Here is a 27,890-nt window from a genome sequence, read left to right as displayed (position 1 = left end):
AATCGCAAATTTAGAATTCCACTTAGCGTTTTTTTTCACTTTGGCGTTTTTTTTTTATCCTTTTGGCGTTTTTTCACTTTTCTGCGTTTTTTCCCGCTCTTTGGCGTTTTGAAAAAAACGCTGTAGTTCCCTCAAACCGGCGTTTTTTGTCAAAATCGTGGTGTTTTGCTCCAATAAAAGTCTATGGGAGTGAGAAAACACCAAGAAAAACGCTATGTGGATTTTAACTTTGGCGTTCTTGCAGGCAGTTTTTAATCTTTTTTGGACTTTAGCGATACAAAAAAGTGATGCAGATAGCTGTTTTTAATAAAATTTCGTAGGGTACCATTAAAAAAATGTTTTCAAAAATATACAGTAGTGAAGGAAAAAATTGTATCTAACGAAATGTATATTATTGGAAAAAAAAACTATTACTTTTTAAACAGGGATCAATTTATGTGTGCGGGAAAATACAAATGTAGCCGACAATTATAAAAATGTATTGTGTGTGTGTTTTTCACTTTTTTGCTTTATTTTTTACATTTTTTTTAGTTAGTACTACTACTTCAAGCATGGAACACACTGTTCCATGATGGGAGTAGTACTACCTGTACAAATAGACAGATCGCCCGCTGCGATCTTTCTGTATAATATATAGATGCGGCGGCCGCTCTTCTATGGTCCCCTGCACTCACGTATATATACACATATTCATATTTCCCGCAGAGAGCTGTGATTGGTCAGATGGTTCCAGCCAATCACAGCTCTCTGTGAGAAATAGGAACATGTGTATATATACGGCCGTACAGGGGACCATAGGAGAGCGGCCGCTGCATCCATACATTATACAGGAGCATCACAGCGGGTGTCAGGAGTGATACCCACTGTGATCTTTCCATAACTGCAGGTAATACTACTCCCAACATGGAGCACACTCTGCCTCATGCTGGGAGCTGTAGTACCTGCATTAATAGACAGATCAAAGCGGGTGTCAGAAGTTACTATCTATTAATACAGGTACTACAGCTCCCAGCATGGAGCAGAGTGTGCTCCATGTTGGGAGTAGTAGTGCCTGCTTAAGGACACATCACAGTGGATGTCATTACTGACACCCTCTGTGATCGTCCTGTCTATAGCAGAGATAGAGCAGCTGTATACATCGCTCACATCCCTGCTCTGCACTATACTCAGGGCCGGCCACTCATTCATTCATCTTTTCCTCAGAGCTGTGATTGGCTGCAACCATCCGGCCAATCACAGCTCTGGGTGGGAAATATGAATTTCTGTTGACATCAGTGGCCGGAGTATAGTGCAGAGAGGCGAGCGATGTATAGACCCGCTCGCTTCTCTGCTATATTATGGACGATATATGTCTATAGTACAGATACTATCACTCCCAGCATTCTGTTCCATGCTGGGAGTAGTAGTACTACATAAAAATGTTAAAAATTTATTAAAAAAAAAGTGAAACACACACTTTATTAAAAAATAAAAAAAATTGGGTTATAAAATATACCGTATTTATCGGCGTATAACACGCACTGGCGTATAACACGCACCCCCATTTTAATAGGGAAATTTAAGTAAAAAAAAAAAATACAAATAAGATAAATGAAAGACTAAATGCCATATCATCCCTCTGATTTTGCCTGAACTTCAGTTTGGTCCCCCCTTCTAGTGCCACATCATTCCTCCCCTTTTATCAGCCCGTGTGCCACATTTACACCCACCCACCCCCCTTACCCTCTCATCATTCCCCACTGTCTTATCATTTCCCCCACCACTCTCTTATCATGCCCCCCTCTCACCATGCCCCCCTCTCACCATGCCCCCCTCACATCATCCCCTTTCCCTCCGTTTTTGATATATATATTTTTCCCATCTTCCTTACTTAGCCGCGCTCGGCAGGCCAGGTCCGGTGTCGGGTCTTGCGGGCTGCGGTCAGTGAAGCTGGATGAGTGACGTACTCTGCTGGCTGCACAGCATCAGGGACGTCACTCATCATTCGCTGCATCCGCCGCTGGTCAGTGTGGTCGCCGCTGGCAGCCCAACCGCAGCCACCTTAGAATAGTCACAGCGGCAGCAGCATTGAATGAGGGACGTCGCTGATTTTGTGCAGCGGAGCTAGCAGAGGACATCACTCATTCGGCTTCACTGACCGCAGCCGACACCGGACCTGGCCTGCCGAGCGCGGCTAGGTAACGAAGATGAAAAACAAAACAATACAATAAAAAGCAGAGGGGAAAAGAAGGAAAATGTAAAAAAAACAAAGGGGGAGCCGCGCGCTGGTCACTGATTTAAAGTGGCCGCGGCCAGGCTGCTAATCCTTAACAAGCAGCCGCTGCTGCGGCCACTTTAAATCAGTAACAAAAAGATTTATCGGTGTATAACACGCAGGCAGACTTTTTGCCTTGAATTAAAGTTTTAAAAGTGCGTGTTATACGCTGATAAATACGGTATACATTGCGTTTAATAAAAAAAAATTCCATCACTGCTGCATCCTTTTTTTTTTTTTTTTGGTACCCAGGAAATTTTGGGTACCAAAAAAAACCGCCAAGGTGCAATTTCCACACAAATGAAAAAAACGCCGGAAAAAACGCCGGAAAAAACGCATGATGACGTCACTTGCACTGGCGATTTTTCAGACGTTTTTTTAATCCCTAAAAATGCAGTGCAAAAAAACAAGTGGAGACTTAGCCTTAGGAAGCCCCTATGGTGCCTGAACAGCAAAAAAACAAACACATGGCATACCATTTTGGAAACTAGACCCCTCGGGGAACATAACAAGGGGTAAAGTGAACCTTAATACCTCACAGGTGATTCACGACTTTTGCATATGTAAAAAAATATATATATTTTTACCTAAAATACTTGGTTTCCCAAAAATTTTACATTTTTAAAAAGGGAGCTTTATTTACTTACAAAAGTCGCACAAAAAGTTGTACGTGAGACTTTTTGTGCGACTTTTTGCACAGCTCCACTCCCCGGCACCCACTCACATCTACCACCTGCCTGCAAGGTGTTGGGACTACAACTCCCAGCATGTCCTCACTGTAAGGGCATTCTGGGAGTTGTAGTCCTGCAATCGCTAGCGGCTGGGTGGTAGATGTGGGTGGTTGGTTGGGATGTGAAGCTTTGCTAAAAGTCGCACAAAAAGTTGCAGGTGAGACTTTTTGTGCAACTTTTTTTACTTTTATTTTCACAGGCACGGTGGGATGAGCAGTAGGAGATGTACAGGAGGGTGACAAGCTTGTCATTCATCCGCACATCTCCCTCCCACGCAACACTACTACAACTCCCAGCATGTCCTTACTGTAAGGACATGCTGGGAATTGTAGTTGTGCGGCACAGGGGAGTGTGTTAGATGGGCCGGCGGATGACAAGCTTGTCACCCTCCTGCACTGCATGACTACAACTCCCAGCATGTCCTTACTGAAAAGGCATGCTGGGAGTTGTAGTCATGCAGTGGGGGCAGGTGACAAGCTTATTACCTGCTTGCATATCTCCCCCAGCCCTGTTGCATGATTACAACTCCCATTATGTCCTTACTGTAAGGGCATGCTGGGAGTTGTAGTCATGCAGTGCGGTGCGGGCGGGAAATGTGCGGGTGGGTTACAATAATTGTACTAACCTATTTTCCTTCTCATTTCAGATCCATGTATGCTGTGGACTGCAACGATGACCAGTGTTTTTTTTTGTTGAATGTTAATAAAATGGTTACCGAGGGCTTGTGAGGGAGTGTTTTTTTGGAATAAAAGTTTTTTGAACATGTTTTTTTATTTTTATTTACTTTACCGGCTTAGTAGTGTAAGCTGTCTTAGAGACGGAATCCATTACTATTCTGGGGCTTAGCGATAGCCACAAAAACGGCTGTCACTAACCCCCAATTATTACCCCAGTACTTACCACCACAGTGGTGCCGGGAAGAGCCGCTACCAACAGGCCCGGAGCATCAAATATGGCACTCCTGGGCCTAGGCGGTAACAGGCAGGTGTTATTTAGGCTGGGGAGGGTCGGTAACAATGGTCCTTGCCCAGCCTGGTAACGTCAGGCTGTTGCTGCTTGCTTGGTATTTGGCTGAGAATGAAAATATGGGGAACCCTATGTATTTTTTTCCCTTAACTAATTAAATATTAAAAGAAAAATGCATAGGGTTCCCTGTATTTTTATTCTCAGCCAAATACCAACCAAACAGCAACAGTCTAATGTTATCAGGGTGGGCGAGGACCATTGTTACTGGCCCTCCCCAGCCTAAATAACACCAGTCTGTTACCACCTAGGCCCAGGAGCGACATTTTTGATGCTTTGGGCCTGTTGGTACCAGGGTAATAATTGGGGGTTAGCTGTTTTTGGGGCTAATGCTAAGCCCCAGCTTAGTAATGGACTCTGTCTATAACATGGCTTCCACTACTAAGTCTGTAAAGTAAATTACAAAGAAAAAACACACACATTTCAAAAAACTTTTATTCCAAAAAACACTCTCCCACAAGCCCTCGTTAGAAAATGTTGTTAATACAGTATTAAACAATAAAACCCTGGTCTTTGTAGTCCACCAAATCTGAAGTAGCCCACAGGATAGACAGATCTGAAATGGAAAAAAAAATGGGTTAGTACATTTAAGGGGGAAAAAAGTGGTAAAAGACACATTTTTTTTTTGCTTATGTGTGCTAAGAAAATGGTATTCCAAAGTAATTTTATTGTTTTTATCTTATGTAAGCCAAATTTATCAACCCCCTGTGATAGTATGATAAATATGTCACACATAAGCAAACCCAAAGCAAAAAAAAAAAAAATGACTACAGAACTCGCTTACCAAAGTAAACACTGATAAATGTCCTCGCATATGTTTAGATTAACTGTTGTTTACTTTTTATTTGAAAAATGGGAAAAGGAGAATGATTCAAACTTTTATAAGGGAAGGGGCTTATTTATGTTTATTAAGTATTTTTTGGTTTTGTTTTTTAATTCACATTTTAATCACTATTTTTAGTCCCCATAGGGAACTATAACATGCAATTTTTTGACTGCAGAAACAATGCTGTGTCATAGCACAGCATTAATTAGTGTTATTGCCACTCCAATATTACAAGCTGCTGAGGCTGCCTGCAGTTAAAGGAATACTTTAGTGCAAAAGTATAGATCACGAGGGTCCAACCCCTGGGACCCCCGCGATCTCCTGTCCCCAGCATGACATGGCAGCAAGCACCCCCCTCATATCCCATAGAGATACATGGAAAGGAATGGAATGCTCCCTTCATGCAGACTGCCAGGGGCCCCGTATAGGAGATCGTGAAGGATCTATAACTTTTCCTTCAGATAGGGCATAAGTTATTTTGCACTACAGTATTTCTTTAAGGAGAACCAACTGGACGAGAGGAAGCCAAGACACCTTTGTCCGTCCTTTCAACTCATCAGGATATTTCCTGCATTAAGAAGCCACAATCAGCTTTGATTGCAGCATCTAAAAGGCTAATTCTAGGCATGGGTTCGATCAGCGATTTCCAGCATTAGCTGTGAGTCCTAGCTGCTGCGTATGACCCGCTGGGTATGAAGCGGGCTTAACTCCTGAGCTAGCTTCAAACAGTGGGAGAGGGCGCAGGGCGTACATTTACTCCCTGCAACCTTAGGGTGTTCTTAGATTCATTTATATGGATTTTGAACTGAAATGCAACCTGATCATATGGTTCACCCTTGGCTGTATAGTGTACCTAAATACTGCATGCGTTTTGATGCAGCACAGCACTGTGTAAATCGCCCATTGTGTGATTGCTTTCTTACAAGTTTGTCTTTGCTCACTGCAGTTTTTGTCACCTTGTACAAGAGGCCCCATTCTTAGCTCTGTTCTTTAATATGGTGGTTTCTCTGGATCATATGCATTGTTGTAATGTATGTGATATGTGATTTTAAATGTATTGTGCCTGGCATGCACGTTTCAATAAATGGATATATTTTGGATGTCCATACGCATGTTTCTTTGTATGTGATGTTTATTTTTACATAGGATCAGTTAAAGGGGTACTCCACTGCTCAGCGTTTGGAACAGACTGTTCCGAACGCTGGAGCCGGCGCTGGTAGCTCATAGCCCCGCCCCCTCATGAAGTCATACCCCGCCCCCCTCAATGCAAATCTATAGGAGGGGGCTATGATGTTACGAGCTCCGAGCGCCGGCTCCAGCGTTCGGAACAGTTTGTTCCAAATGCTGAGCAGCGGAGTACCCATTTAAGATCACCTGTTTGGGGTGTTTGTATATTGTTGTACTATTAGATTTTATATGTATAGGTATAAAATAGACAATGGGGCAGATGTATACTTGGATTACCTCCTTTTGTGCCATGCTCAACATGTTAGATAGAATTTTCTGAAAATGGTGCAGTTTTGGCTTTTGCTAGTTTTCAACACATTTTGGAATTTGGTTACACAGATTTTGTTGCAACTTCTATTACAAACTGCAAGTTTTTTTTTCCATGTCCAGCGGCACAATGAGGAACATGTTAAGAACAGCCACATTCATAAGTAAATGAGAAGGGCCGAAAGGAGGAAATCCAGTCAGGAAAGGTGTCTGGCGCTCCATAATATTAAAATACATCCAAGCGGACTTCAATGTTTTAAAGTATTATAGTCCGCTGAGATATATTTTAACGTTATGGATCAAATAAAGTCAGGATTTTATACCTTCCTTTGGAGTGCCGGACACCTTTCCTGACTGGACTTCTTCCTTCAGGCCCTTCTCATTGACCTAGTAGCGTGAGCGGCCGTGCCAGAGTGTTCCGTGCACCTGGAAATGTTAGCTGGGATGAGAGACTTCTGCAGGGTGAGCTGTATTATAACTTTTTGACTTCTATTATATTCATAAGTAGGCATACACCAGATTGTTAATTCAAACAGGAGAGAATATCTATTTATGTGCCTATGGAACCCAAAGGTGGCTGTATAGAAGAATGTAGAAATCGTACAGCTCTATAAGACCTGTATTCCTATCAACATGTCAAAAAAGCCTTAAAAGATAGGGTCACATTGTGCCTTATTTTGTTGTATATTTTCTGCAGCTGATTTCGCTACCTATCAAATTAAGTGGGTAGGAAAATACGCAGCAAAATAAGGCACCTGTGACCCCACCCTAAAAGAAAACCGCTTCAATAAAAATGTACATAGCAGTATTGTGCTATTTTTACACTCCAGTTTATTGATGTTTTGGGATGTCTGTATACTGACAGTCTGTTCTCTTCTAGGTGTCAGTGCATCAATGATCAATAAACCTTTATTGTGTCCCAACGGAACTAAACCTCCAGGTATATATCAATGTCTGCCCCATATAGATGTTTCGGTGTTGTTGTTACTAACAAGAGCCTAAAGAGGTTTTACCATGAAGATAAATAGGTCGAAACTGATGCATTATGTGAAATTAAACATATTTACAAATACAAGTATTAACTCCTTAATGACACAGGATTTATATTTACATCCTGCGCCGGCACCCGCGATATAATGTGGGGTCACACAGTGACCCTGTGTCATATCGGGTCAGCCCCGAAGGCTGGGACGGCCGGGACCCGTGGCTAATACCGGACATCACCGATCGCGGTGATGCCCATTATTGAGCCTTCAGAAGCGGCTATTAAAGCTGACCGCCGCATCTGAAGTGAAACCGAAACCATCCTGGCAGCTCAGTCAGGCTGTTTGGGACCACCGCGGTGAAATCGTGGTACCCCGAACAGCTTGTAGGACGTGAGGAGGATCCCTACCTGCCTCCTGCACGTCCGATCGCCGAATGACTGCTCCGTGCCTGAGATCCAGGCAGGAGCAGTCGAGCGGCGATGACACTGATAAGTGCCAAGTTAATGCATGGCAGTGATCAGTGTAGGAAATCAGTGTGTGCAATGTTATAGTCCCCTATGGGGGCTATAACATTGCAAAAAAAAAAAAAAGGGGGAAATAAAGTATTAATAATTGGGATTTAACCCCTTCCTTAATAAAAGTCAGAATCATCCCCCTTTTCCCATAAAAAAAAAAATTAACTATGTGAGTAGAAATAAACATGTGGTATCGTCGCGTGCGTAAATGTCTGAACTATAAAAATATATCATTAATCAAACTGCATGTTCAATGGCGTAAGCGCAAAAAAATTCTAAACTTCAAAAGTGCGTTTTTGGTCACTTTTTATACCAAAATTTTTTTTTATAAAAAGCAATCAAAATAGTCCAATCAAAACAAAAACAGTAACGATAAAAACTACAGATCACGGCACAAAAAATGAGCCCTCATACATCCCCATACGTGCAAAAATAAAAAATGTTATAGGGGTCAGAAGATGACATTTTTAAACGTATAAATTTTCCTGCATGTAGTTATGATTTTTTTTTTCCAGAAGTACGACAAAATCAAACCTATATAAGTAGGGGATCAAATCGCATGGACCTACAGAATAATGATAAGGTGTCATTTTTACCGAAATATGCACTGCGTAGAAACAGAATCCCCAAAAATTTACAAAATTGCGTTTTTTTCTTCAATTTTGTCACACAATGATTTTTTTTTTCGTTTGGCCATGGATTTTGGGGTAAAATGACTAATGTTACAGCAAAGTAGACTTGGTGGCGCAAAAAATAAGCCGTAATATGGATTTTAAGGTGGAAAATTGAAAGGATTATGATTTTTAAAAAGTAAAGAGGAAAAAACAAAAATGCAAAAACTGAAAAACGCTGAGTCCTTAAGGGGTTAATTAGAACTCAATTGTTTTTGAAAGGTAGCCTTCTCTCTAGTCAGGCATGCTCAAATGCTCAGAGTGAATATACAGCCAAATAGACTGTAGCATATACAGATGCAATAAATATTGAGTGTGGCTGAATATTCACTGGCCAGAATTATGTAAATATACCTCATTAGTGATATAGCAAAATTTTCGGTACGGGAACGTCCGCAAAAGTTCGCGAACCGCCATTGATTTCAATGGACAGGCGAATTTTAAAACCAACAGGGACTCTTTCTAGCCACAATAGTGATTTAAAAGTGTTTTCAGGGGACTAACACCTGGACTGTGGCGTGCCGGAGTGGGATCCATGGCAAAACTGCCATGGAAAATTACATAGTTGATGCAGAGTCTGGTTTTAATCCATAAAGGGCATAAATCACCTATTATTCCTAAATGGTTTGGAATAACGTGCTTTAGCCCCCTTTAGGCAGCACAGAGCCCCCCTTTAGGCATCACATAGTTAGATTCCCCCTTTAGACAGCACATAGTGGGATTTGAACACAAGGCCCCAGTTTTGCAAGGCAGCAGTGTTAACCTCTGAGCCACCATGCTACCCTTAGCATACATCTAATATCCACGGTTGCAAAAATGGACAGAGATGTCAGCAGAGAGTACCTGAAAAATTAGGCATGCACACATGCCTGAAAAATTTGGTATTGTTGCAGCGGCTTCTGTAGCAGCGGCCATAAAAGTTGCAGCACCATAACAATTGCAGCAGCAGAGGCCAGAAAAATTAGGCATGTACACATGGATGAAAAATTGGGTATTTTCACAGCCGCATCTGTAGCAGCAGCCAGAAAAATTGCAGCACCAGAAAGTGCAGTAGCAGAGGCCAGAAAAATGTACACCTGGCTGGGAAATTTGGTATTGTCGCAGCTGTAGCATCGGCCATGAAAATTGCAGCACCATAGCAAATGCAACAGCAGAGGCCAGAAAAATTAGGTATGTACACCTGGCTGGGAAATTTGGTATTGTCGCAGCTGTAGCATCGGCCATGAAAATTGCAGCACCATAACAAGTACAGCAGCAGAGGCCAGAAAAATTAGGTATGTACACCTGGCTGGGAAATTTGGTATTGTCGCAGCTGTAGCATCGGCCATGAAAATTGCAGCACCATAGCAAATGCAACAGCAGAGGCCAGAAAAATTAGGTATGTACACCTGGCTGGGAAATTTGGTATTGTCGCAGCTGTAGCATCGGCCATGAAAATTGCAGCACCATAACAAGTACAGCAGCAGAGGCCAGAAAAATTAGGCATGTACACATGGATGAAAAATTGGGTATTGTCGCAGCCGCAGCTGTAGCAGCAGCCAGAAAAATTGCAGCACCATAACAAGTGCAGCAGCAGAGGCCAGAAAAATTAGGCATGCACACATGGATGAAAAATTGGGTATTGTCGCAGCCGCATCTGTAGCAGCAGCCAGAAAAATTGCAGCACTAGAAAGTGCAGTAGCAGAGGCCAGAAAAATTAGGTATGTACACCTGGCTGGGAAATTTGGTATTGTCGCAGCTGTAGCATCGGCCATGAAAATTGCAGCACCACAGCAAGTGCAACAGCAGAGGCCAGAAAAATTAGGTATGTACACCTGGCTGGGAAATTTGGTATTGTCGCAGCTGTAGCATCGGCCATGAAAATTGCAGCACCATAGCAAGTGCAACAGCAGAGGCCAGAAAAATTAGGTATGTACACCTGGCTGGGAAATTTGGTATTGTCGCAGCTGTAGCATCGGCCATGAAAATTGCAGCACCATAAAAAGTGCAGCAGCAGAGGCCAGAAAAATTAGGCATGTACACATGGATGAAAAATTGGGTATTGTCGCAGCCGCAGCTGTAGCAGCAGCCAGAAAAATTGCAGCACCATAACAAGTTGTTACGCCGAGCGCTCCGGGTCCCCGCTCCTCCCCGGAGCGCTCGCTTCACTCTCCCCGCTGCAGCGCTCCGGTCACATCCTCTGACCCGGGGCGCTGCGATTCCGCTGTCAGCCGGGATGCGATACGCGATGCGGGTAGCGCCCGCTCGCGATGCGCACCCCGGCTCCCGTACCTGACTCGCTCCCCGTCTGTTCTGTCCCGGCGCGCGCGGCCCCGCTCCCTAGGGCGCGCGCGCGCCGGGTCTCTGCGATTTAAAGGGCCACTGCGCCGCTGATTGGCGCAGTGGTTCCAATTAGTGTGTTCACCTGTGCACTTCCCTATATCTCCTCACTTCCCCTGCACTCCCTTGCCGGATCTTGTTGCCATTGTGCCAGTGAAAGCGTTCCTTGTGTGTTCCTAGCCTGTGTTCCAGACCTTCTGCCGTTGCCCCTGACTACGATCCTTGCTGCCTGCCCCGACCTTCTGCTACGTCCGACCTTGCTTCTGCCTACTCCCTTGTACCGCGCCTATCTTCAGCAGCCAGAGAGGTGAGCCGTTGCTAGTGGATACGACCTGGTCACTACCGCCGCAGCAAGACCATCCCGCTTTGCGGCGGGCTCTGGTGAAAACCAGTAGTGGCTTAGAACCGGTCCACTAGCACGGTCCACGCCAATCCCTCTCTGGCACAGAGGATCCACTACCTGCCAGCCGGCATCGTGACAGTAGATCCGGCCATGGATCCCGCTGAAGTTCCTCTGCCAGTTGTCGCTGACCTCACCACAGTGGTCGCCCAGCAGTCACAACAGATAGCGCAACAAGGCCAACAGCTGTCTCAACTGACCGTTATGCTACAACAGTTACTACCACAGCTTCAGCAGTCATCTCCTCCGCCAGCTCCTGCACCTCCTCCGCAGCGAGTGGCCGCTCCTGGGATACGCTTATCCTTGCCGGATAAATTTGATGGGGACTCTAAGTTTTGCCGTGGCTTTCTTTCCCAATGTTCCCTGCATCTGGAGATGATGTCGGACCTGTTTCCCACTGAAAGGTCTAAGGTGGCTTTCGTAGTCAGCCTTCTGTCCGGAAAAGCCCTGTCATGGGCCACACCGCTCTGGGACCGCAATGACCCCGTCACTGCCTCTGTACACTCCTTCTTCTCGGAAATCCGAAGTGTCTTTGAGGAACCTGCCCGAGCCTCTTCTGCTGAGACTGTCCTGTTGAACCTGGTCCAGGGTAATTCTTCCGTTGGCGAGTATGCCGTACAATTCCGTACTCTTGCTTCAGAATTGTCCTGGAATAATGAGGCCCTCTGCGCGACCTTCAAAAAAGGCCTATCCAGCAACATTAAAGATGTTCTGGCCGCACGAGAAATTCCTGCTAATCTACATGAACTTATTCACCTAGCCACTCGCATTGACATGCGTTTTTCCGAAAGGCGTCAGGAACTCCGCCAAGATATGGACTCTGTTCGCACGAGGCGTTTCTTCTCCTCGGCTCCTCTCTCCTCTGGTCCCCTGCAATCTGTTCCTGTGCCTCCCGCCGTGGAGGCTATGCAGGTCGACCGGTCTCGCCTGACACCTCAAGAGAGGACTCGACGCCGTATGGAGAACCTCTGCCTGTACTGTGCTAGTACCGAACACTTCCTGAGGGATTGTCCTATCCGTCCTCCCCGCCTGGAAAGACGTACGCTGACTCCGCACAAAGGTGAGACAGTCCTTGATGTCTACTCTGCTTCTCCACGTCTTACTGTGCCTGTGCGGATGTCTGCCTCTGCCTTCTCCTTCTCTACAGTGGCCTTCCTGGACTCTGGATCTGCAGGAAATTTTATTTTGGCCTCTCTCGTCAACAGGTTCAACATTCCCGTGACCAGTCTCGCCAGACCCCTCTACATCAATTGTGTAAATAATGAAAGATTGGACTGTACCATACGTTTCCGCACGGAGCCCCTTCTTATGAGCATCGGATCTCATCATGAGAGGATTGAACTTTTGGTCCTCCCCAATTGCACCTCGGAAATTCTCCTTGGACTTCCCTGGCTTCAACTTCATTCCCCAACCCTGGATTGGTCCACTGGGGAGATCAAGAGTTGGGGGTCCTCTTGTTCCAAGAACTGTCTAAAACCGGTTCCCAGTAACCCTTGCCGTAACTCTGTGGTTCCTCCAGTAACCGGTCTCCCTAAGGCCTATATGGACTTCGCGGATGTTTTCTGCAAAAAACAAGCTGAGACTCTACCTCCTCACAGGCCTTATGATTGCCCTATCGACCTCCTCCCGGGCACTACTCCACCCCGGGGCAGAATTTATCCTCTCTCTGCCCCAGAGACTCTTGCCATGTCCGAATACGTCCAGGAGAATCTTAAAAAGGGCTTTATCCGTAAATCCTCCTCTCCTGCCGGAGCCGGATTTTTCTTTGTGTCCAAAAAAGATGGCTCCCTACGTCCTTGCATTGACTACCGCGGTCTTAATAAAATCACGGTTAAGAACCGCTACCCCTTACCCCTCATCTCTGAACTCTTTGATCGCCTCCAAGGTGCCCACATCTTTACTAAATTGGACTTAAGAGGCGCCTATAACCTCATCCGCATCAGAGAGGGGGACGAGTGGAAAACGGCATTTAACACCAGAGATGGACACTTTGAGTATCTGGTCATGCCCTTTGGCCTGTGCAACGCCCCTGCCGTCTTCCAAGACTTTGTCAATGAAATTTTTCGTGATCTGTTATACTCCTGTGTTGTTGTATATCTGGACAATATCCTAATTTTTTCTGCCAATCTAGAAGAACACCGCCAGCATGTCCGTATGGTTCTTCAGAGACTTCGTGACAACCAACTCTATGCCAAAATTGAGAAATGTCTGTTTGAATGCCAATCTCTTCCTTTTCTAGGATATTTGGTCTCTGGCCAGGGACTACAGATGGATCCAGACAAACTTTCTGCCGTCTTAGATTGGCCACGCCCCTCCGGACTCCGTGCTATCCAACGCTTTTTGGGGTTCGCCAATTATTACAGGCAATTTATTCCACATTTTTCTACCATTGTGGCTCCTATCGTGGCTTTAACCAAAAAGAATGCTGATCCCAAGTCCTGGCCTCCTCAAGCAGAAGACGCCTTTAAACGACTCAAGTCTGCCTTTTCTTCGGCTCCCGTCCTCTCCAGACCTGACCCTTCCAAACCCTTCCTATTGGAGGTTGATGCCTCCTCAGTGGGAGCTGGAGCTGTTCTTCTACAAAAAAATTCTTCCGGGCATGCTGTCACTTGTGGTTTTTTCTCTAGGACCTTCTCTCCAGCGGAGAGGAACTACTCCATCGGGGATCGAGAGCTTCTAGCCATTAAATTAGCACTTGAGGAATGGAGGCATCTGCTGGAGGGATCAAGTTCTCCTGTTATTATCTACACCGACCACAAGAACCTCTCCTATCTCCAGTCTGCCCAACGGCTGAATCCTCGCCAGGCCCGGTGGTCTCTGTTCTTTGCCCGATTTAATTTTGAGATTCACTTTCGTCCTGCCGATAAGAACATTAGGGCCGATGCTCTCTCTCGTTCCTCGGATGCCTCAGAAGTTGAACTCTCTCCGCAACACATCATTCCACCTGACTGCCTGATATCCACTTCTCCTGCCTCCATCAGGCAGACTCCTCCAGGAAAGACCTTTGTTTCTCCTCGCCAACGCCTCGGAATCCTCAAATGGGGTCACTCCTCCCATCTCGCAGGTCATGCGGGTATCAAGAAATCTGTGCAACTCATCTCCCGCTTCTATTGGTGGCCGACTCTGGAGACGGATGTTGTGGACTTTGTGCGAGCCTGCACTATCTGTGCCCGGGATAAGACTCCTCGCCAGAAGCCCGCTGGTTTTCTTCATCCTCTGCCTGTCCCCGAACAGCCTTGGTCTCTGATTGGTATGGATTTTATTACTGATTTACCCCCTTCCCGTGGCAACACTGTTATTTGGGTGGTCGTTGATCGATTCTCCAAAATGGCACATTTCATCCCTCTTCCTGGTCTTCCTTCTGCGCCTCAGTTGGCTAAACAATTTTTTGTACACATTTTTCGTCTTCACGGGTTGCCTACGCAGATTGTCTCGGATAGAGGCGTCCAATTCGTGTCTAAATTCTGGAGGGCTCTCTGTAAACAACTCAAGATTAAATTAAATTTTTCTTCTGCATATCATCCCCAGTCCAATGGACAAGTAGAAAGAATTAACCAGATCTTGGGTGATTATTTGCGACATTTTGTTTCCTCCCGCCAGGATGACTGGGCAGATCTCCTCCCATGGGCCGAATTCTCGTATAACTTCAGGGTCTCTGAATCTTCCTCCAAATCCCCATTTTTCGTGGTGTACGGCCGTCACCCTCTTCCCCCCCTCCCTACTCCCTTGCCCTCTGGTCTGCCCGCTGTGGATGAAATTTCTCGTGACCTTTCCATCATATGGAGAGAGACCCAAAATTCTCTCTTACAGGCTTCTTCACGCATGAAGAAGTTCGCGGATAAGAAAAGAAGAGCTCCTCCCGTTTTTTCCCCTGGAGACAAGGTATGGCTCTCCGCTAAATATGTCCGCTTCCGTGTCCCTAGCTACAAGTTGGGACCACGCTATCTTGGTCCTTTCAAAATTTTGTCTCAAATTAATCCTGTCTCTTATAAACTTCTTCTTCCTCCTTCTCTTCGTATCCCTAATGCCTTTCACGTCTCTCTTCTCAAACCACTCATCCTCAACCGTTTTTCTCCCAAATCTGTTCCTCCCACTCCTGTTTCCGGCTCCTCGGACGTCTTCTCTGTCAGAGAAATCTTGGCTTCCAAGAAGGTCAGAGGGAAAACTTTTTTTTTGGTGGACTGGGAGGGTTGTGGTCCTGAAGAGAGATCCTGGGAACCTGAGGACAACATCCTAGACAAAAGTCTGCTCCTCAGGTTCTCAGGCTCTAAGAAGAGGGGGAGACCCAAGGGGGGGGGTACTGTTACGCCGAGCGCTCCGGGTCCCCGCTCCTCCCCGGAGCGCTCGCTTCACTCTCCCCGCTGCAGCGCTCCGGTCACATCCTCTGACCCGGGGCGCTGCGATTCCGCTGTCAGCCGGGATGCGATACGCGATGCGGGTAGCGCCCGCTCGCGATGCGCACCCCGGCTCCCGTACCTGACTCGCTCCCCGTCTGTTCTGTCCCGGCGCGCGCGGCCCCGCTCCCTAGGGCGCGCGCGCGCCGGGTCTCTGCGATTTAAAGGGCCACTGCGCCGCTGATTGGCGCAGTGGTTCCAATTAGTGTGTTCACCTGTGCACTTCCCTATATCTCCTCACTTCCCCTGCACTCCCTTGCCGGATCTTGTTGCCATTGTGCCAGTGAAAGCGTTCCTTGTGTGTTCCTAGCCTGTGTTCCAGACCTTCTGCCGTTGCCCCTGACTACGATCCTTGCTGCCTGCCCCGACCTTCTGCTACGTCCGACCTTGCTTCTGCCTACTCCCTTGTACCGCGCCTATCTTCAGCAGCCAGAGAGGTGAGCCGTTGCTAGTGGATACGACCTGGTCACTACCGCCGCAGCAAGACCATCCCGCTTTGCGGCGGGCTCTGGTGAAAACCAGTAGTGGCTTAGAACCGGTCCACTAGCACGGTCCACGCCAATCCCTCTCTGGCACAGAGGATCCACTACCTGCCAGCCGGCATCGTGACACAAGTGCAGCAGCAGAGGCCAGAAAAATTAGGCATGTACACCTGGCAGGAAAATTTGGTATTGTCGCAGCCGCTGCTGTAGCAGCGGCCTGAAAAATTTCTGTTTGTTTTGCCAGGCAGAAAGTGCCCTAAAACATTGCGGCTTGAACCCTAGTTGGTGGCGGATAAGTCACGCAAGTCATCCGGCATTCAGAGTTCAAATACAGCAGTGTGTGGACCATTTTTAGGCCAAGGCAGCTCATCTGATCAGGCCTTGTTCAGTCAAATGTATCGCCCAGTGTCAGTCCCTTCGGGATCCATCCCTCATTCATCTTAAGAAAGGTGAGGTAATCCAGACTTTTTTGACCAAGGCGACTCCTCTTCTCAGTGACAATACCTCCTGCTGCACTGAAGGTCCTTTCTGACAGGACACTTGAAGCGGGACAGGCCAGAAGTTTCAGCGCAAATTGGGATAGCTCAGGCCACAGGTCAAGCCAGCACACCCAGTAGTCAAGGGGTTCATCGCTCCTCAGAGTGTCGATATCTGTGGTTAAGGCTAGGTAGTCTGCTACCTGTCGGTCAAGTCGCTCTCTGATGGTGGACCCCGAAGGGCTGTGGCGATTCGTAGGACTTAAAAAGCTCTGCATGTCCTCCATCAACAGCATGTCTGTACAGCTTCCTGTCCTTGCTGGCGAGTTCGTGGGAGGAGGAGGAGGATTACTTTCACCTCTTCCCCTGTTATGCTGTGACATGACCCTTATACGCTGTGTACAGCATACTTCTTAATTTATTTTGGACCTGCTGAATCCTTTCCGCCTTGCTGTAATGCGGTAACATGTCAGGCACTTTATGTTTATACCGGGAGTCTAGTAGCGTGGACACCCAGTGCAGGTCGTTCTCCTTCATCCTTTTTATACGAGGGTCCCTCAACAGGCACGACAGCATGAAAGACCCCATTTGCACAAGGACGGATGCCGAGCTACTCATGTCCCGTTCCTCGTCCTCAGTGATGTCAGGGAAGGTATAATCTTCTTCCCCCCAGCCACGTACAACACCACGGGAACCAGATAGGTGACATGGAGCACCCTGGGATGCATGCTGTGGTTGGTCTTCCTCCTCCTCTTCAAAGCCACATTCCTCCTCTGACTCCTCTTCCTCACAATCCTCTTCCAGCGTTGCCGCAGGTCCAGCAAGCGATGCTGATAAGGCTGTTTCTGGTGGTGATGGTGTCCACAACTCTTCCTCTTCACGCTCATCTACTGCCTGATCCAGCACTCTTCGCAGGGCACGCTCCAGGAAGAAAACAAACAGTATGATGTCGCTGATGGTGCCTTCGGTGCGACTGAGCAGGTTTGTCACCTCCTCAAAAGGACGTATGAGCCTACAGGCATTGCGCATGAGCCTCCAGTAACGTGGCAAAAAAATGCCCAGCTCCACAGATGATGTCCTAGCACCCCGGTCATACAAATATTCGTTGATGGCTTTTTCTTGTTGGAGCAGGCGGTCGAACATTAGGAGTGTTGAATTCCAACGTGTCGTGCTGTCGCAAATCAAGCGCCTCACTGGCATGTTGTTTCGCCGCTGGATATCTGACAATTGCGCCATGGCCGTGTAGGAACGCCTGAAACAGCCACACACCTTCCTGAACTGCTTCAGGACATCCTGTAAGCCTGGGTATTTGAGCACAAAGCGTTGTACAATCAGATTACACACATGTGCCATGCACGGCACATGTGTCAACTTGCCCAACCTCAATGCCGCCAACAAATTCGTTCCGTTGTCACAAACCACCTTGCCGATCTCCAGGTGGTGCGGAGTCAGCCACTTGGCCACCTGTGCGTTCAGGGCCGACAGGAGCGCAGGTGCGGTGTGACTCTCCGCTTTGAGACAAGTCAACCCCAAGATGGCGTGACACTGCCGTATCCGGGATGTGGAATAGCACCTGGGGAGCTGGGGGGGGGGGGGGTGCCGGTGATGTGGTATCAGTGGTCAGATGGACCGTTGCCCCTACACTGACAGACATGCCATAATTTTCTTTTGCACAATGGAGTAAAGGTTGGGGATTGCCTTTTGTGCAAAAAAATTTCGTCCAGGTACCTTCCACTGCGGTGTCCCAATGGCTATAAATTTTTTAAAGGCCTCAGACTCCACCAGCTTGTATGGTAAAAGCTGCCGGGCTGGCAGTTCCGACAAGCCAGCTGTCAGACGCCGGGCTAGGGGGTGACTTTGAGATATTGTCTTCTTGCGCTCAAACATCTCCTTGACAGACACCTGACTGTGGGCAGATGAGCAGGAACTGCTCAAGGCGAGAGACGGAGAGGCGGATGGTTGAGAGGGGGCAAGGAGGGCAGCAGTGGTTGACCTGGCTGAAGATGCTGGACCAGGAGGAGGATGGCGGCTTTGACTTTGTGTGCTGCTTGTACTGATGTGTTGATCCCATAGGCGTTTGTGATGTGACATCATGTGCCTTCGCAAAGTAGTTGTGCCTAGGTGGGTGTTGGACTTCCCACGACTCTGCTGTGGTGCTAGTGTGTGGTGGCGGCAGGCGGGCAAGTGGTAGCATGAGAGGTGCCCGAAGCTAAGCTAGAGGAGGAGCAGGATGGTGCGTCAAGGTTCCGAGCAGAAGCTTTAGTAGTAGATTGGGTGTCTTGTGATAGCCAGTCAACTAAGTCCTCAGAACTTTGGGGGTTCAGGGTACGTGGCCTCTGAACACTGGCCATTCTAGGGCCAAAGGGAATGCCAGCACCACGATGGCCCCTGCGGGGTGGCCTTCCTCTGCCTGTCATTTTTTTTGGTTACATTTACACGTGTCACACCTTATGTGATTTGCACTAGGGTGACACAATTTGCCCTGCAGGCAGGAAAAATGGCAACTGTGACGTGAACTAACAGTGACAACTGATTTTATTTAACAGCCAAAAAGGGTATTTTTTTTTTATTTGCACAACTGTCACACCTAATGTGATTTGCACTAGTGTGACAATGAGCAAAAAACTTGCCAGCGGAGTTCCCCTTTTATGCAGTGGTCCCCAACCAGGGTGCCTCCAGCTGTTGCAAAACACAGGGACTGATATATTTCAGCCCTTTGAATACTGTAGTAGTTAGTTGCTTTAAAGAAAAAAAAGCTTGCCAGCGGAGTTCCCCTTTTAAGCAGTGGTCCCCAACCAGGGTACCTACAGCTGTTGCAAAACACACGGACTGATATCTTTCAGCTCTTTGAATACTGTAGTAGTTAGTTGCTTGAAGGAACTTAAGTTTGATTCTGGAGTACCCCTTTTAACCAGCGGTTCCCTCCCAACCAGGACTGATATCTTTCAGCCCTAAAAAGGGATTTTTTGGGTGCTGCCCCAGATGTTACACTAGTGCTTTAGGAGTAAACTGGACCCTGAATACACCACCTAGCAGCAACCTAGCTATCGCTTTCCCTATGCAGCAGGAGCAGCTTCTCTAAGCCTGCAGCATGCTGAATCAGGCTAAAATGGCGTCCGTGCAAAAGGTAGGAGGGTTTGGAAGGGAGGGACTGATGCTGATTGGCTGTAATGTGTCTGCTGACTGTGACTCACAGGGTCAAAGTTTACTGCAATGTTAAAGTATAGGGGGTGGATCGAACTTCACATATGTTCGCCCGGCGATGCGAACGCGAAAATGCGAAATTCGCCGGCGAACAATTCGCGACATCTCTATACCTCATATTATATATAGCTTCTATATTACAGGCAATAACGCTGTTATTCACTGGTCAGGGGAGGGGGGGATATTACTCACTATAATAAACACTGTACACTGTGTGAGGAGAGAAGAGATAACTTTACATTCTCTATAGATGATCTATACTATGTGGTACAGGAATGAGCAGCTGCACTATTGACTGATGGGAAATGAAATTCAAAGCAAACCATGTGATTCAGAAGCTCCGCCCACCACACAGGTTTTCATAAGAAAAGGGGAGTGGAAAAAAGAACGCAGAGACAAGGAATAAGGTCATGTCTGCATTATTTTTAAGATGCAGACATTTCATTTCAAAAATTTAATTCAACCTAACAAAATATTGTGGAAAAGTTTTATGGAAAGTGAATCATGGTAAAACCCCGTTAGATTTAATGGTATATCAATATGTAAGATGTAAGTAGAATATGAAAAAGAGAGAGATACAAGGCGCAGCTCACTTTCTGGTGTTGTATTTTGAGCACAACACCATGTAGCGCCTGTTCGGCAAGGCAGTAGGCAGAGAACCGTGTGCAGGGAACCGGGAGTGTTGCCGGCACCACTCCGTCCTAGAAGCCTCCTGGACGGTCTGGAATGAAGGATGCAAAAACTGCAATAGCGGAGATAAAGAACGTGTACTCGGCGCTCTTCTCTGGATCTGAAGTCCCCATTCAGTCAAAATGGAGCGGACCCAGTAAATTGATGGAGTTACCAAGGAAGATTGTCTGTCATCCACCACAAGGACAAACTCCAGATCCACCTCCGCAGAAAACACAGCTTCCACTCTCTCCCCCTTTTTTTCTGGTTTGTCTTTTTACTTTGCAGTCTCATTCATCGAATAGGTCATATTTTGGATGGAGCCAATCATTTTGTGCCATCTTTTTGTAGGTATACTGGAAAAAAGGAATATTTTCCTGTTTTTTACAATTTTGCTCGAAGATCTGTAAATTGTCCTTCTTGTATTACTGAGGAATGACTCTCCCATTTTCTATTGTTCTTTTATTCTTAAAATTCAATAAACAAATGAGCCTCTCCTACAGACAGGCATTGTGTGTCTTCAGCATGAGAGCTGTAAGATGTAATGTAGTCCCCACACCATATCCTGTAGCAATGTATAGTTGTAATATAAAAATAGTATAATAACATGTAATAAATCTTTATATTAATACACTATAGGGATGGCAATGTAGATCTTTAATGTTGCACTTTAAATGTATTGGTGGCAAACAACTGTATATCTCAGATATCTGATATCTCATACACCCCAAACAATGGATGAAAACTTGTACAGTATTGACTGTGAATATTTGAGCAGCTCTAGATACAGCTGCATAAACAATGTATGCACAAAATCCATGCAGGAGGGTTCGTGATGACAGTGAGAGAATGTATATACAACTGCTTTACATTTTTTTTCTGCAGTTTTTATCTGTATCCTTTTTTGTTTTGATGGGACCATTTGATCACTTATAATGAATTTTTTTATGCTAAATGAAGTCACCAAAATTAATCGATGCTAGACTTTGGTCTTTTTTACGTTTACACTGTTCATTGTGAGGTTTCATTAACATTATATTTTAGTACTTCGAACATTTCCAAACACAGTGATACCACATGTTTATTTTTGCTTACAATATTTTATTAGAAAAATGGAAAAAGGGGGGTGTTTTAAACTTTTATTAGGGGAGGAGCTTATTCACATTTTTAGTTTTTCCTCATAGGGAACTATTACCTGCAATCTTTTGGCTGTATACAGTGAACAATGTTGTGCTATTTCCAGCATTGATAAGTGTTATTGGCGCTCCATTATTATAGGCTGCTGAGGTTGCTGCCCATTCAGAGCATTTATAGAACAGGAAGAAGCACAGAAAGGGACTTCCGCCTGTCCAGGCAGTTGTGTTCTGCTAACAAACCCAGTCTAGCCGAAAAAAATGTAGTAAAAAAAATTACCTAAATGTTGTACACCCCCTTTATATAGCATGGAGAATGGAAATGCAAATTATTTTAAGAGAACTAGAACTCACTTATTTTATCATCTCTCAGATTCATGAAACTGTTGGAATCATATCTGCCCTAAATTCTGATGTGTCATTGTCCGGATCCGGACTGGTATGCGGGGAGGATACGGGTAGTGGATCCTCTGTGCCAGAGAGGCAATGGCATGGGCCGTACCAGGGGAACGGAATCTAAGGGATTACTGGTTTTCACCAGAGCTTGCCGCAAAGCGGGATGGACTTGCTGTGGCAGGTAACCCCCAGGTCGTTCCAGTCGGTAGCGACTCAACCCCTCTGGCGGCTGAGACTGGCGTGGGACACAAGGACAAGGCAAAGGAAAGGTCAGGGCAGGCAGCAACAGTTTGTAGTCAGGGGCAACAGCAAGGGTCTGGATACACAGGCAATGGGCTCACAAAAACGCTTTCACTGGCACAAGGCAACAAGATCCGGCAAGGACAGGAAGGGGAAGAGTGTTTTTATGCAAATTGGGAGTGATTAAACTGATTGGGCCAGGCACCTACTAGTGGTGCACTGGCCCTTTAAATTTTCAGAGAGTTGGCGGGACCGCGCGCGCCAGGATGGAACCGAAGGAGGACGGGGCAGGTGAGAGAATTGGAATGCGACCCGCGGGCGGGCACGTCCCGCCACGCGGATCGCATCCCAGCCGGGGACCCAGCGCTCCCGGACAGCGGGTCTGACCAGGGTGCTGCACACAGAAGAATGCCGCGAGTGCTCCAGGGAGGGACAGGGACCCGGAGCGCTCGGCGTTACAGTACTGCCCCCTTTGGTCTTCCCCTCCTTTTGGAGCCCAGGACGAGCTCTTTGTCAAGAATGTTGGCCTCAGGTTCCCAGGACCTCTCTTCTGGACCACAATTCTCCCAATCAATTGAAAAAAATCTTTTACCTCGGACAACCTTGGAGGCGAGGATCTCCTTGACAGAAAGACATCAGATAAGCCAGAGACAGGAGCAGGAACCGTGACCTTGGGAGAATAACGGTTAAGTATGAGAGGTTTAAGAAGAGAAACATGGAAAGAGTTGGGAATACGAAGAGAAGAGGGAAGATGAAGTTGGTAGGAGACAGGATTGATTTGTTTTTTGATTTTGAAAGGTCCAAGAAAACGAGGACCTAGCTTGTATCTAGGCACACGGAAACGAATGTACCTAGCAGAAAGCCACACTTTGTCACCAGGGGCAAAAACAGGAGGAGGTCTTCTCCTCTTATCGGCATGTTTCTTCATGCGAGATGAGGCCTGCAAAAGAGAATTACGAGTCTCACTCCAGATGGAGGACAAATCTTGAGTTAATTCATCCACAGCAGGAACTCCAGAGGAAGAGGGAATAGGGAGGGGGGAATCGGGTGACGGTTGTACACCACAAAAAAATGGGGACTTGGAAGAAGACTCTTTAAAATTGTATGAAAATTCGGCCCAGGGCAAAAGATCCACCCAGTCATCTTGACGGGAGGAGACAAAATGACGCAAGTAGTCACCGAGTATTTGATTTACTCTTTCCACTTGACCGTTGGATTGAGGGTGGTAAGCAGAAGAAATTTTTTATTTGATCTTTAATTGACTACATAGCGCTCTCCAAAATTTGTAAACAAATTGGACGCCTCTGTCAGAGACTATGTGCGTGGGGAGCCCATGGAGGCGAAAAATATAAAGAAAAAATTGTTTCGCCAATTGAGCGCAGTAGGCAGACCAGGCAGAGGGACAAAATGAGCCATTTTAGAAAAACTCTCAATGACCACCCATATGACTGTATTGCTGTGAGACGATGGGAGGTCAGTAATGAAGTCCATAGCTATATGGGACCATGGCTGTTCAGGTACAGGCAGAGGAAGAAGAAGGCCTGCAGGTTTCTGGCATGGGGTTTTGTCACGGGCAAAAACAGTACAAGCCCTAACGAAATCAGTCACATCCTTCTCCAGGGAAGACCACCAATAGTGCCTGGAAATTAACTGCACAGACTTCTTGACACCAGCATGTCCGGCTAAATGAGAGGAGTGACCCCATTTAAGGATTTTGAGCCGAAGACGTGGAGGTACGAAGGTTTTTCCAGGAGGAATTTGCACAAGGGTGGTAGGAGCAGAGGAGATAAGGCACTCAGGAGGAATAATGTACTGAGGAAGAGCTTCAGATTCGGAGACATCGGTGGAACGTGAGAGCATCAGCCCTGACATTTTTGTCGGCAGGACGAAAATGTATTTCAAAATTGAAGCAGGCAAAAAACAACGACCATCTAGCTTGCCGTGGATTTAATCGCTGTGCAGATTGAAGATACGACAAGTTTTTATGGTCCGTATAGATGACTATGGGGTGAACGGATCCTTCCAAGAGATGTCTCCACTCCTCAAGTGCCAACTTGATGGCCAAGAGTTCACGGTCGCCAATCGAGTAATTTTTCTCTGCAGGAGAAAAGGTTTTGGAGAAAAAAAACGCAGGTGAGGGTCTTTCCCGTTGCGTTTTTTTAAAATTAAAATTGCACCAGCTCCGACAGATGAGGCATCAACTTCGAGGATAAAGGGCTTCAATGGATGAGGCCTGGACAGTACAGGAGCATAGGCAAAGGCAGTTTTGAGGTGGTTAAAGGCTTCCTCCGCCTGCGGTGGCCAGGATTTCGGATTAGCATTTTTCTTGGTCAATGCTACAACAGGAGCAACGATGGTGGAGAAGTGGGGAATGAATTGACGTTAATAATTTGCAAATCCAAGAAAACGTTGGATAGCTCGCAGACCAGTGGGGCGTGGCCAATCTAACACCGCAGATAGCTTGTCAGGGTCCATTTGAAGGCCTTGACTGGACACTATGTATCCCAAGAAGGGTAGACTGCTGCGTTCAAAGAGACATTTTTCAATTTTGGCATAAAGATGATTTTTGCGTAGGCGCTGAAGCACCTGATGGACATGGAGGCGGTGTTTCTCTAGAGGCAGAGGATAACGGTTCTTTACAGTAATTTTGTTAAGACCACGGTAATCAATGCAAGGCCGTAGTGATCCATCTTTTTTGGCAATGAAAAAAAAGCCTGCTCCTGCAGGAGATGAAGATTTTCTGATAAAACCCTTTTTAAGGTTTTATTGTATATATTCAGACATGGCCTGCGTTTCTGGAGGGGATAGAGGGAAAATCCTGCCACTGGGGGGAGTAGTGCCAGGAAGCAAGTCAATAGGACAGTGAAAGAGTCTGTGTGGCGGTAAGACCTCTGCTTGCTTTTTACAGAACACATCAGAGAAGTCCTGGTAGGCCTTAGGTTAGCCTGGCAGAGGTGTAGTGATGGAAACTTGACAGATGGGTAGAGACTTCAGGCATCGCTTGTGACAGGAAGAACCCCAACTTTTAATGTCCTCAGAGGACCAATCTAGGGTAGGTGTATGGCGCTGCAGCCACGGCAGGCCAAGTAGGACTTCCGAGGAACAGTTGGGAAGTACAAAAAATTCTATGTCCTCGTGATGGAGGACACCAACACCCATGCGCAAGGGTTGAATGCGATAGCGCACGATACAGTCCAGATTTTGACCGTTCACGGTGGAAATGTAGAATGGTTTGAGGAGACGGGTCACAGGGATGTTGAATTTATTGATCAATGAAGCTTCAATGAAATTTCCTGTAGAACCAGAGTCCAGAGAGGCCTCAGCAGAGAAGGAAGACTTAGTGGGCAAGGAAATCCGTACTGGTATAGTCAGGCGTGGAGAGGAAGAATTCACACCTAGCAACACCTCTCCCACATTCACTAGGTGCGTGCGTTTCCCTGACGCGGAGGACGAAGAGGGCAGTCCTTTAAGAAATGTTCCGAGCTCGCACAGTATAGGCACAAGTTCTCATTCCTACGGCGAGTCCTCTCTTGTTGGGTCAGGCGAGACCGGTCCACTTGCATGGCCTCCTCGGCGGAAGGCACAGAAACAGGTTGCAATGGATGCTGAAAGAGAGGAGCCAGGCACGGATTACGCCTGGTGCGAACAAGATCCTTTACCTGGCGAAGCTCCTGGCGTCTTTCAATGTAGCGCATATCAATGCAGGTAGCCAACTGAATGAGTTCAGTCAGGGAGGAGGGTATCTCTCGTGCGGCCAGACAATCCTTGATGTGGCTGGATAAACCTTTCTTGAAGGTCGCGCAGAGAGCCTCATTATTCCAGACCAACTCAGAGGCCAGTGTGCGGAACTGTATGGCATATTCGCCCACTGTAGAGTCTCCTTGGACGAGGTTTAGCAAGGCTGTTTCAGCGGATGATGCACGGGCAGGTTCCTCAAAGACACTGCGTACTTCGGAGAAGAAAGACTGAATGGTAGCAGTGGCAGGATCGTTGCGATCCCAAAGCGGTGTGGCCCAGGACAAGGCCTTTCCAGATAGCAGACTGACCACGAATGCCACCTTAGACCGTTCTGTGGGAAACTGGTCGGACATCATCTCCAGGTGCAGTGAACACTGGGTCAGGAACCCACGGCACAGCTTAGAATCCCCATCAAACTTGTCAGCTAGAGACAGGCGGACTCTGGACGTGGAAGCGGCAGCTCGCAGTGGAGGAGATGCTGGAGCTGGCGGAGGAGATGGTTGCTGCTGTGGAGGCAGAAGCTGCTGAAGCATGGCAGTCAACTGAGACAGCTGTTGTCCTTGTTGGGCGATCTGGTGAGATTGCTGGGTGACCACGGTAGTGAGGTCAGCAAGACTTGGCAGCGGCACCTCAGCGGGATCCATGGCAGGATCTACTGTCAGGATCCGGACTGGTATGCGGGGAGGACACGGGTAGTAGATCCTCTGTACTGGAGAGACTATGGCGTGGGCCGTACCGGGGGAACGGAATCTATGGGATTACTGGTTTTCACCAGAGCCCGCCGCAAAGCGGGATGGACTTGCTGAGGCAGGTAACCCCCAGGTCGTTCCACCCGGTAGCGACTCAACCCCTCTGGCGGCTGAGACTAGCGCGAGGCAAGGTCAGACATAGCAGAAGGTCAGGGCAGGCAGCAACAGTTCCTAGTCAGGGGCAACAGCAAGGGTCTGGATACACAGGCAATGGGCTCACAAAAACCCTTTCACTGGCACAAGGCAACAAGATCCGGCAAGGACAGGAAGGGGAAGAGGGTTTTTATGCAAAATGGGAGTGATTACACTGATTGGGCCAGGCACCTATTAGTCGCGCGCCCTAGAGAGCAGGTCCGCGCGCACCAGGATGGAACCGAAGGAGGACGGGGCAGGTGAGAGGATCGGAATGCGACCCGCGGGCTGGCGCGTCCCGCCACGCGGATCGCATCCCTGCCAGGGACACTAGAGCAGCGCTCCCGGACAGCGGGTCTGACCGGGGCGCTGCACACAGAAGAACGCCGCGAGCGCTCCGGGGAGGGACAGGGACCCGCAGCGATCAGCATTACAGTCATATCCCTGTATACCAGGATATAAAAACTACAGCAATGAATGTGTAGGTAAGTGCTGTGGGTGTAAATGATGGTACATTGAGGGAAATATACTAAGCAAAATGTGTCAAACAAATCAGATATCAAAGAGAGTGTCATTGTTATAATGTATTGTGTTTTGTAGTAGTTACTGATAATTGATTAGCTGGCAGACAAGTTCAATGAAGATTCATTCAGTAATCATGATTTAGTAATTTTATTGACACTGATATATATACTGTATCATACTTCAACACACAGGGTTATTGTTTTTTTTATCAAGTTCCAGTAGAAAAAATCTTTGGTTGTAGTTGTATGGGTGTTCACACAATCAGAAGTTTAGATACATTAATGGATTTAGATTCAAAAACTGTATTTAAAAGGAGAAGGTTTGTTTTTTCCATTAAAACGTTTCCATCATTTATGATCTGTTCCTGGCTTTGGCTTCATAAACCCTGACCACGGGAACACATCCTTTACAGCATGGAAATAACTAATCTATAATACAATAACAAGAGACCCCAGTAGTGTCAACAAATTATCTATATAATGTGAATCTGTCAGATTTAAATATCCGTAAATATCTATTTCTATATCAATAAA

The 27,890-nt window shown here is 46.9% G+C and overlaps 1 protein-coding gene and 1 long non-coding RNA gene across 4 annotated transcripts in view; one reads left to right on the top strand and one right to left on the bottom strand.

Moving 5' to 3' along the window:
• The window catches only part of ADGRE5 (adhesion G protein-coupled receptor E5), a 184,204-nt gene that overhangs the window by 67,791 nt on the left and 88,523 nt on the right, over nt 1-27,890 (top strand). For all 3 annotated transcript variants that reach the window (XM_056570735.1, XM_056570737.1, XM_056570736.1), the window contains exon 3: nt 7,209-7,268. In XM_056570735.1, coding sequence (XP_056426710.1) covers nt 7,209-7,268 — 60 coding nt within the window. The remainder of the gene's footprint in view (nt 1-7,208; nt 7,269-27,890) is intronic.
• Nucleotides 1-27,890, bottom strand: part of LOC130367855 (uncharacterized) — a 401,538-nt gene that overhangs the window by 303,859 nt on the left and 69,789 nt on the right. The gene's annotated exons all lie outside the window — the stretch shown is intronic.

Source organism: Hyla sarda, chromosome 4 (assembly GCF_029499605.1).
Source record: "Hyla sarda isolate aHylSar1 chromosome 4, aHylSar1.hap1, whole genome shotgun sequence".
Lineage (NCBI taxonomy): Eukaryota > Metazoa > Chordata > Amphibia > Anura > Hylidae > Hyla > Hyla sarda.
This window is presented reverse-complemented; position numbering and strand designations above follow the sequence as displayed.